Genomic DNA, 11415 nt, shown 5'->3' on the forward strand with positions numbered 1-11415 from the left:
CTGGTTCCTTAACCAGCAAAGCTTAATAATCTGGGAAACTTGTAAACCTTATTCTCCAAGACATGGAAAATTACCTAAATGATCATGTTCATGCCAACATCAAAGATCTGATCCAAAGTCACAATCCCTCCTGCTTGTAACAACACCAACAGCAAGAGCAAACAGCACAGCACCAGAGGAAAACCTGTGGAGTTCATGCAAATCCTTACATTATAATGCAGCAGAATATTTCTCCCTCAGATATGATCTCACGGATGCTCTTGTGTGTGTTGAAACCTTGCTCTACGTCTGACATTGCTCAGAGCCTCCGGGTAAAGTCAGGTTACAGTTAGGGAGAGTCTAGTAAAACACTGTGTTAAAATATTTGAACAACTTTCCTCAGGCATCGGAAATACAAATAACTTCATATCCTGTGTGAATATTACTCATATACATGTGCCTGCTCTTCACAGGGAATATGGCTGGCATATGTCCAATTGACGCTGATTATTGTAGCTCACTGATATTATTAGGCCTATACCATATATGTATAATGTTACCCCCCTTTAACAAAACAAGTCAGTTAAGGGCAAATTCTTATTAACAATGCTGACAGAAGGCAAAATGACTCTTGATGGGGAACTAGAGGTAAACAGACAAAATGTTGATTTATTAGTCAGTCTAATTTAACTGTAAACCATAGGTTATTGTCCATAGCCCCCTGTTTGACACTTAAATACATTCTCTGCCTACATGCCTATTTCAACTAACACTTGATCTTAAACTTGAGCTTCTTTATGATCTTCTAACTTTTTGCTCTCTGTCACACTTTATCCCAAATAAGCATAAGCAAATAAGAGAACTGCTGTTGCTGGGCATCTGATTAGACAAATTTAACTTCCCTGGCTTATCCACTAGGAGCCAGTGTTGCACTGTCGCCGCATCAGGTCTCACCTTAATATCCTTACGTAGAAAAGACAGCTGAAGCACACTCATACAATATAAAGATTTAAAACAACGAGCACGGCTTGATTGTACAACGTGTATCAAGTGTTACATGCAAGTTTATGGGCTTCCTCACTATTAAAACCCAGCGATAAGATAAATCAACTCTGTGCCAGACTTGGTTGCTTTTCTTAACAGTGTTTACATGTTTATGTGTATAACAATAACATTCGGACAATTATACAACACATATTATAAGTGCACAGTGTTTTTAAGTGCAACAAGGATTCTTTTTACAGCATTTATTTCAGCTTCTCATTTATTGGATGTGGCTTTAATTAATCGCACTGATCACGAGTGTGTGGCGCTCCAAATTTCGTTGCGCTTGAACAACGACAACATGGTCTTTCTATTGTATTCTATTGTATTCCAATGCAGGTAAAGTGAGTCTAATGTGCGTGTTTGCTTTCAGCCTTGCCTTGGTGATGTCACGCACGGGATGCCTCGCGCACGTGCGGTAACGTTAGTGGGCTACAGCGGCGGGGAGGGTCGACAGCGAGGTGCCTTAGCACAGGCGCAGTCAAATGCGGGCTATAAAACACCATACCAAAAAAAAAAAAAAAAAAGAACCCAAACCTCTCCATTTTTGGATCACCCGTTTGTTGTTTTGATTTAAATCTGGGCGTTTTTTTTTTGTCTTGGGGGTTTGATGTTTGATGTCCCCGATGATTTGCGAGGAAGATGCGCTCGTCTGAAATCCGCCTTGACCTTCTTCTCCGCTCAGCATCGAAGCAGTCTCACTCGGAGCCGCTGCCGACACCGGAGCCCGCCGACCCCCGCTCGGCTCCTCTTATCTAACCGCTCCCGGCCTGAGGTTGATTTCGCTAGAATACAGGACTGCCTTTCTAGCCGGTAATCTCTGATTATTTTTTAAACAATCAAGACCGAGGCAGATGCCCCCTCGTTCTGTCATCCCGGCTGTACTATGGTGGAGTTTCCATCTCTCAGTCCTTACTGGCCTCTCCTCCGCTTTCTGGTGCCTTTGGCGATCACCAATGTTGCCATCGACCTCGGGGAACAGGTAATGTTTTTGCGGCTGCTTTGCTTTGTGAACCCTGTTTTTTTTTGTGTGTGTGTGTGTGTGTCGCTATACGTCAGTCAGTAACACAGGACAGGACAGACTGCAGCTTGCTAGCCGCTGACAGACTAGCAGCTCAGTTTCTGCCTCACAGAATAACATTTTGGCGTCTCTCACAGCTGCTACCGCCGAGCATCATTTTCCTCTTGCTTGCAGACTCCCGACCCCGTTTCAGCCGGACACTGGACGCTATGATCCGCTTCACCCCCCAGTTTTTTCCCCCCTCATGTTTATTGTGCCAGACGGCTGGTTCGTATTGCAGCTACGGCTAGCTTAGCTGGCCGGCTTGGAGGTGGCTGTCTTATTAGGGTGTCATAACGTGTATTTATTTAGGAAGCAAGGAGAGCCACCAATATGAGAAACAAGGCCTTTATTTATTCTGACAAACACGGCCAAAAGCCGTGTTAGCTCTTGTGAATTACCGTGACACCCTTTCCAAACACTGTACCTGCCACTGATTTGTTTACCCATTGATTAATCTCTAAATCTGTATCAAGGCCTGTATAGATAATGGCGGATCATCCTTAACAGGTTAAGAGAGCAGCCTTGTGTTCTGTTTTTATTTTAATGGTCATTCTGCTGGGACACACAGTGACATTTCCTGTTCGCCTCCAGCCAGATGACTGATCTTGTGGAGGAGCTGCCCATACCCAAGGGACTGTGGACAGATAGAGAGCAAGTGAAAACACATTGAGGGCTCAGAGAGGTTAGGATTATGCTTATGTAATGTCCCTGTTAGCTGGTATAAATAGTACCCGTCCTCGCAATTGGAAAAGCAGCTGTAGTGGGTGCCATGCAGGAAAACCGAATGGACATTGTGTCTTATTTACTGTGGGTTTTTTTAGTGAATGGATGTTTCTCATTCCAGTCAGTCTCATGTTTTCCAGTATTATTAGACCGTGTGATGGCAGTGTGTGGCACAGGTCTCTTTGCAGTGTCTTAAGGCACACAAAAAGGGATTCATTGCTTAATACATTCGGTGTAGTTTAGGGCCACCTTGAAGCAGCAATTGCCATCTGGGCTCAGATAAAGATAGGCTAAGTCATGGTCATGTGGGCAACTGCACGCTGCCAATTTAGCCCTCTCTCTTTTTTCTCCTCTGTGCCTCCTCTCACACCCTCCACCCCCTGCACACCCACCCCATAACATCTCCTACAGGCCCTCAACAGGGGCATAGCCACAGTCAAAGAGGATGCAGTTGAAATGCTGGCCAGCTACGGCCTGGCCTACTCCCTCATGAAGTTCTTCACCGGACCCATGAGCGACTTCAAGAATGTGGGCCTGGTGTTTGTCAACAGCAAGAAGGACAGAAGAAAGGCTGTGTTCTGCATGGTGGCAGCCGGGGCCATAGCGTTTGTCCTTCACATCTTGATAGGTGTGTGTTTAAGGGTTGTTTGTGTACTCAAGATGACACGTTGCACTTAGACCGCTTCCTGTAAACATGAAGTTTTGGGAATTGTGGCAAACCCAGCTTTCATTACTCTTGCATTCCCTGTCAGGTCCTGGCATAATGCGTTTTCTTACTGAGCAAAAACCAACATCACTGCTATTTATATTTAAAAAAAATCCCTGCAGATTAGCTGACTTCATGTTTTGGGGTAGGTTATCTGCTCATACTCTCTAGTCATCTGTGTTTTCCCTTCTTCCCTGTAGCTCACACAGATTTAGGATACTACATCATTAATAAGCTCCACCATGTGGATGACTCTGTGGGGCACAAGACAAGGAAGGCGTTCTTATACCTGGCTGCATTCCCTTTATTGGATGCAATGGTGAGTGTGCTGTATGGCTGGGTTATTCTTTTAAATGAACTGCCGAATGTTACCATGCAAGAGATGGATTTAAAAACACCTGACCTAGAAAGAGATGTTTTTTTAATCCTCTGCCGATGTCGGTTTCAAGAGATGGCCTATCCCCTCTTAAAAATCTATCTCACCTCTATTATATAGCCTATCATCCAACTGTGGTTGAGAAAATGGCAAAAATAGAGCTTTTTTGTTTTTAGCCTAGGGCTCGGTGGCCAAGGTAACATTTTTGTCCATTGTTGTGTTTGAAGGCGTGGATTCATGCGGGGATTCTTCTCAAGCACAAGTACAGCGTCATTGTAGGCTCTGCCTCAATCTCTGATGTTGTGGCCCAGGTAATAAAATCCATTTTTTTTATTTTATTGGCTACAGCAGGTTACATTTGAAGAGTTTAATTCCCAAATTGGGTATCCATCTGTCATTTTGGGGGTGGAAAGTGGCATGTTTTCTTATGAAATGACTGATAACACAATGTTAAAACAAACACTGTGCAGTCTAAAGGATAATAAGTGACGTAAAAACTGGTTTAACAAAAAGAGACACTTCATTTTTAGGTGGTTAACATCACAGATATTTAGATACTGATAGAAAACAAAAACAAGAGGCATGTGATTACTGTTTCCAGTGTGCACATTTCCACTTCCCCTGTTGTTCATGACAACTGTCCTCTCTTTGCTAGATTGTATTCGTGGCCATTCTCCTCCATAGTAACCTGGAATGTGTGGAGCCTTTACTCATCCCAATCCTTTCCCTGTATATGGGTGCCTTGGTCCGTTTCAGTATTGTTGGTCTAGGTTACTACTGTAACATTCACGACAACATCCCAGACTCCAGTGGACTAGATGTGGGGGTAAGCTTTGTTTCTTTTTTCTTTTTCTTCTTTTTCCAAGTTTTTTTTTGTCAGTTTTGCTGACAGTATGCTTTAAGGAAAGAGGAAGAGAAGTAGAGCAGAGGTGAATGAAGGGGAACAGTGCCCTGCTGGTGTTGCATACATGACAGAGTACATACTAACTAACTGAGCCACATGGAGGCCCTGAGTTGAATTCCACCTCTGGATCTCATAATGAACATGACTCATCCAAAGAAGTACATTTTTTAGAAGTGATTTATTTGGGAGTGCCCTTCTCACTTGGTTGCCTGTGCTCCTGCAGGGTGATGCCACCATCAAAAAGATGCTGAGTTTCTGGTGGCCCCTGGCCCTCATCCTGGCCACTCAGCGCATCAGTCGTCCTATCGTCAACCTCTTTGTGTCTCGCGACCTCAAGGGAACCACTGCTTCTACAGAGGTGGGTGCACCAAGGTGGATCACATCTGTCCCATCCTCAGTGCAACGCATCTTTTCCAGGATGTTCCTGCTCTTTTGCGGCTCATCCATCACACAGGAGAAAGAAAAGAGTCACTCTCATTAAATCAGACTTATATCAATATAATTACCAAGAATTTATGAATTTGTGTATGTCTTATAAAGGGTGTTGTTCAATGTGAGCGCTTAACTCTTATTAAGTGAGACTTTCCAGCTACGTGAAGCTGGTGGGCTAATTCTCCCCTCAAGTTATTGCAGATGAAATGCCAGATGCCAACAGTCTCCCTCTGGAGCTTTCTGGCTTGCAGAGACCCTAACTACTAGAGACAATACAAAGCTGTTTACCAGAATGAACTGGAAATCATTGACAACACTGGCTGCCAGTGGTTTGGGTGATTCACCATGTTCATGTGGAACTCAGGGCATGATTACACTGTGTGAAAACATTCCTACATGGCCCTACTGTTCCTGTGCAAAGCCGGACCCTGCCTGTTGTTGTTTGTGACACAATAACAAGCCCGAGGCTGTTATCTAATCATAAACTTGTGAAAAACCCCACGCCACCGAGAAAGTAACAGACGCACATGCCGCTTTGATGTTGGCTTGGGTCGGTCACCTGTGGCTGATTTTGCTGTGTCGCCGTGTGCGCTATTTTCAACATTAATCTGGCAGCGTGCTGATGACTGATAGCTTCCCCGTCTTTGTCATTCCAGGCTGTGGCTGTGCTCACAGCCACATATCCTGTGGGTCACATGCCCTATGGTTGGTTAACTGAACTCAGAGCAGTGTACCCTGCCTTTGACAAGGTAAACCAAACACCCTCTACAAGCATTTGTTCTAGTGGTAACATAGTTTATTGTGGATGGCTTTGTTGTGTGCCTGCTAATGTTGTTCTCTTACCGACAGAATAATCCCAGCAACAAGCTCAATTCTGGCAGCCCGGTCACCAAATCACACATTAAAAAGTTTACATTCTGCTGTCTGGCTCTATCACTCACGGTAAGATGATCTGTTTTTTTTTTTTTTTTTTTTTTTTTCTTTTTTTGGCTCACAGAAACGTGGTCGTTACACCCTCACAGCATGGCATTGACATGCTTGGGGTCATTAAACAGAAAGAGGGTGTCTTCGTGAGTTTTTCTTTGTCATGTAATGCTCAACTCCTGAGCTTGGGGCTTGAATTTCAGTCAGGAAAACCAAATTAAATGAATGTAGCAAAACATCTCCATATGACTATCACATGATACTTGTCTGTGCAAATATTGAATTTATTTAAATGGATTTCCCTTGGGGAGATTAAGTTTTTTTTTTAAATGGTTTAGAGCCACCATGGCAGATGACACTGCTTGCATGAAGTTCCATTATTGAATTTCTATAACAGGCGGGTCCCATCTTTGCAGTGTATTTGTTTACACTTGAAAGTGCCCTCCGCTGTGACAAAACTTGACCCCTCCCAGGTGTCGAGTGTCCTGCCAAAGCCGGTGCTACCAAAGCCCTCTATCACAATCGCGTAATCTTTTCTTTAATGCAGAAGAACGATGCAGGCATTAGACTCAGGCATTAGATGTTTGTGTTTTCCCCAAACACGAAACCTGTCCCGCATGATTGTGCTCCCGCTGTGTCACAGATTAGACGATACCATATGTAGGTCAGAGTTGAGGTGCTGCACGAAATACCAGCCCTCTGTTCTGTAGGAACATGTTGGACATAGCCTTTTACCAAGCTTTCCATAGGTAGCGCTATCAGGTTTCATACTAAATCATCCTGCTGGCATGGTTAGACCTTTGTAAATAAAGGCAACAATTAGAAGATCTTATATTTAAGATATTTGATTTCACCGGTACTGATACACAAAGACTTCTCTGCTTAGTTGCAGGCAGACTGAATGTACTTTTCCTAAGCGGCCCCGTCATGGTTTCAGGTTGCAGAGAGAGACACACTCACACACACACACACACACGCACATTAGGCTGGAATTTATGTGGAGGTGAAGGGGCTTTTGTTTCCCCCTTACACTCCTACCTGTGCTTTAAGAGCTTAATAAAGTAGGCATTCACATAAAACGTATCGGTTAACATGTTAAAAAAAGCCCTTGCAGGTGTGCATTACGGCTAAGTAATGAATGCCACCGCCACACCGTGTACGCTGCTGATGTTTTTGTTTTTGCAGAAAACTGTTTGGGCCGAACACGTGATTCAGCTTGATTCAGGGAATTTATTTTGTAGGCGGAATTTTAAGTCAATGTGTTATTACAGCAAAACTTGATTGTCAGGTTGGGAAAAAAAAACAAACAACATCAAAAAAAACAACAACGATGTAGCCTTTGCCCCACATTCACATTAGTTGTCTAACAACTTGCTAAAGAAAAACAGGAAGTTTGTGGGTCTTTTAGGAGGAGGAGGAGGAGAGTGGCACACCAGATGTGGAAGCCCAAGGTTGTAAACGTGTTCAGGGATGTATGTTGGATGGGCAGGCAGCCATGGTCTGCCTGTGTGTTGAAAACACACAAGCACAGGGGAGACGGCCCTCGTGCCACAACATGCTCAGCCTGCATCCAAAGGAACGACAACAGAACAAAAACCAGAGAGCAGAGAGGCGGTGCACGAGGAGTAGATTTGCAATAGGATCGCAGTGAAGTACAGCAGTAAATAATATCGTATCATGAAAGCAGACCTTGTTGAGGAGATTCGGGCAGTGAGTGTGGATGTCTCACCTTGTTTAGGGCAGCCACACATGAATCAAGGGAGACGGCGGTTTAGTGGAGACCATACAAATTAGTCATCATATTGCCTCCATCTTGCCAGCATAATGATAGATGGCAAGTCCACACCAAATGAAATCATCAGAATCAGAACTGATGTAACACTGTATTTTGGTTTTTGCACTTGAGTAGTTCAGAAACCACAGAACCACATCAAGGCCTCTGTGCAAATACATTATTTCCTGCAACATAACAAATAGTTCTTCAAAAAGAGTGAAAAAAAAAAAACAGTGAAATGTTTAGTACTTTGGGACAAGTGGATTGCTCTGGTTTGCTCAGCGGCCGACCTAACTGGTTGCCTGTTGTGCTCTCTGTGTACTCAAAATACGGAGGCTTTCATCTTTTGTTGTGTCAATCCCCACCCTTTCCTTTCCCTTTCTCTTTTTACCTCAAAGTATGACTTAATTTTGAACTATACATACAAATAGTGTACACACATGGGCGCATTCGTTCTCTCATTGGTGGCTATATTTAGACGGTGTTTAAAATTCTGCGAGGCTCTTTTAGTTGAATTAGGTTTGAGGTGGCTTTTGCAGGGCTGCACGTGCCTAGGCAACTGCTTCTGGAAACAATAATATTGTCTGCTGTATGCTCGCTTGCTTGTTTTATGCAAGCTTCAAAGGCCCCACATTCAATCTGAAACCCCTTGATTTAATGATCTAATGAATTCTAATGAGGCGTGCCAGGCTGGCCTATTGTGGCGCGGCGAACACAGGATTCATTCAGTTTTTGTTTATGTTCGCCCAGCTCTGCTTTGTGGTGTTTTGGACTCCTCACGTCTCAGAGAAGATCCTGGTGGACGTCATCGGGGTGGAGTATGCTTTTGCTGAGCTGTGTGTGGTTCCACTCCGAATTTTCTCCTTCTTTCCCCTGCCAGGTAAGAAGCGCCGACAGATGTTTTGGCCGTGAAAAATGTCAAACTGCAGTTTCCTCTTTCTCGCGCTGAACTTTCGCTCACTGCTTCTGCTGTGGCTTTAACCATAATGCAGCTCCGACCAGTGGGGTGATCTTTCCACTTTGTGTATGTGTCTGTGTGTGTGTGTATGTGCAGTGACTGTTAGGGCTCATTTGACTGGATGGCTCATGACCCTGAAAAAGACCTTTGTGCTGGCCCCCAGCTCGGTTCTCCGCATCATTGTCCTCATCACCAGTCTAGTTGTGCTGCCTTATATGGGGTAAGTCAACACTTCAGAGAACGCGGCCCGTGTCACAAGGGTCACTTCAATGGCCGAGGCTCACTGCATTATTTAATGTGGCATTTTATTCCGGTAAAATGCCTGTATACTAGCTAAACAGCCCCTGAATTACTCACTCCTCTCTCCATGGAACAAAAAACATGAGTCATGTGAAGATATATGTCTGACGTAATGCCTGACAAGATCAGACAAGCTCGAATCTCGCCTTCCGTGTAGAAAAGCAGAAAAACATTTTTGAACAGACCGGTTTTCGGAGTACGCGGTGGCTGCAGGAATACTTCCTTAATGCCTTTAGTGTTACGCAGTATCTTCCTTTCATGAGTACTGACTGATGGCTCCTCTCATGTGGGTTTCAGGGTTCACGGGGCCACGCTCGGAGTCGGATCCCTCTTGGCTGGTTTCATAGGGGAGTCTACCATGGTTGCCATAGCAGCCTGCTATGTTTATCGACAACAGGTGAGAATACCTTTGGAGCGGGGACGTCCAGTGTACGCCTGTTGCACTGTTTTCCCCATAATGTCACTGCTTCCCTCAGCCTTTGTTCCACCGGCCATTTTGTGTCTCCCCCCCTCCCCGCATCGTAAACATTCATTTAAAGGAACAGTTCCCCCCCAAAATAGTTGGAAAAAAAAAAAGATATTTCCCCATGCCTGCCATTATCTCCACTCCTCTCCCTTAACCCTGATACAATGGCGCTGGATGGGTGTTATATTGTGAACCATTCAAAATTTACATGTGAAAAACAACAGCCACAGCCCCTTCCAAAAACAATGATGCAAAAACCCAGCATAATCCACATCCTCCTGCCAAAGATCGCCAACATCTATCCAGTTCTAATTTATAACTGTCACGGGTGTATAGTTAAAGTTTGCCAGCAACACCCATTGAACCCCATGTAACGGCGTTGGATGGATGCTGGGAGACAGGGCAGACCACATGCGTGCTTTTCTCTCGTTTAATTGGAGAGACGTGGCTTCACCCGCCTGTGTTCCATTGTCTTAGTTTGATTATAAACCCTATCAAAAACACTTCTATTAATTAATCATTGTTATCAGGGGAGATTTGATCATGATAATTATCGAGATTGTTTCATTGCCGAGCCCTATCCGCCGCCGACTGGAAATTAAATCATACAAACCCTGAATGGATAGACTATTGCAAGAGTTTAGTGGGAAGATGGCTTTTTTTGTATTTTAGGCCAACTGTTCCTTTTAATTTATTTCATCATTGAAAGCACCCCATAAAGACATGTTGTACTTTTTCACGCAGAAGGGTAGGATGTACAAAGACTTATACGACTCCTTTCGGCCTTTTCTGCAGAAAAACAGTGAGATGTCCAACGAGCTGGTGGTGGAGGGGGAGGACTCGGCCCCCATGAGCGAGGTGTGCTCCAGGACTCCGATGGACGCCATCGAGGAGCTCCAGGAGGAGGAGGAAGAGCAGGAGTGAAATGTCTGAGCAGGGCAAAAGTGAAGCTGACTTCTATGTGGAAATCGGGCATTGCTGAAGAAGAGGAGACCATTGAGTGTTACAGTGCTGGAAAGGGAAGAGGACCCGAGTATGGTTTGGTTTGAGAGGTTCTCCCTATAGAATGAACTGATCTGTAAGAGTGACAGGGTCTTCCACATGTCGACCTATCTACCATTACAACGCACACTGTAAAGAAAGCCATGCACCTCCAAGTGTTCATTCATCAGTGTAAATACCTTGATGTCTTCCAATCCTCGGGACAGTTTCCATAGTTTTGCATCACCGCATCAGAGAGGGTGTATTAACCACTTTCATGTGTTTACTGGTAAATGAACAAGGGAAAAATGACACGGGAGAACTTTTCCTCCTCCGCAACGAGAATGAAATGTCTGTCGAGTGGTAGTGAAGTTGCCGAAATACAGAGATCATTATTTTATGTTACTTTATCGAGATTAAGCAACAAGGCCTTGCTTGACTTCAAAATATAGGGACATCTTGTGGGACTTGTTGGGTTGTGCAATTGTATTTTACATAAAAATGGTGTACAGATTATTGTTGTTTTATATAGGTGATGAAATGTGTATATTTAATTGCCCAGAGGGGTCAGGAATCCCTCATTATATCATTGCGTGTTACAGAATACAAATATGATTGTCCACTTTCCATGCAGTCTGGGAGTCTGTCTACTTTTGTTTTGCCAAGCACTATCCTGGTAGCGTATTCAGACTGTCTTATGTACTGTATATACTGTATAGGCATTCTTATTTGGCAAATAAATTGCTTTATTATTAACTTGTCCAGAGACCTCACTCATACTGGTA

The 11415-nt window shown here is 44.0% G+C and overlaps 1 protein-coding gene across 1 annotated transcript; it reads left to right on the forward strand.

Moving 5' to 3' along the window:
* The first annotated feature begins 1439 nt into the window (after positions 1 to 1439).
* On the forward strand, positions 1440 to 11391 carry ankha (ANKH inorganic pyrophosphate transport regulator a). Its single transcript, XM_030078967.1, has 12 exons — positions 1440 to 2005; positions 3221 to 3437; positions 3716 to 3834; positions 4119 to 4202; positions 4547 to 4717; positions 5019 to 5153; positions 5884 to 5976; positions 6077 to 6169; positions 8676 to 8805; positions 8980 to 9103; positions 9481 to 9580; positions 10445 to 11391. Exons 1-12 carry the CDS (start codon positions 1910 to 1912, stop codon positions 10571 to 10573), a joined length of 1491 nt encoding a protein of 496 aa, XP_029934827.1. The 5' UTR covers positions 1440 to 1909; the 3' UTR covers positions 10574 to 11391.
* Positions 11392 to 11415: the final 24 nt, after the last annotated feature.

Source organism: Myripristis murdjan, chromosome 20 (genome assembly GCF_902150065.1).
Source record: "Myripristis murdjan chromosome 20, fMyrMur1.1, whole genome shotgun sequence".
NCBI lineage: Eukaryota > Metazoa > Chordata > Actinopteri > Holocentriformes > Holocentridae > Myripristis > Myripristis murdjan.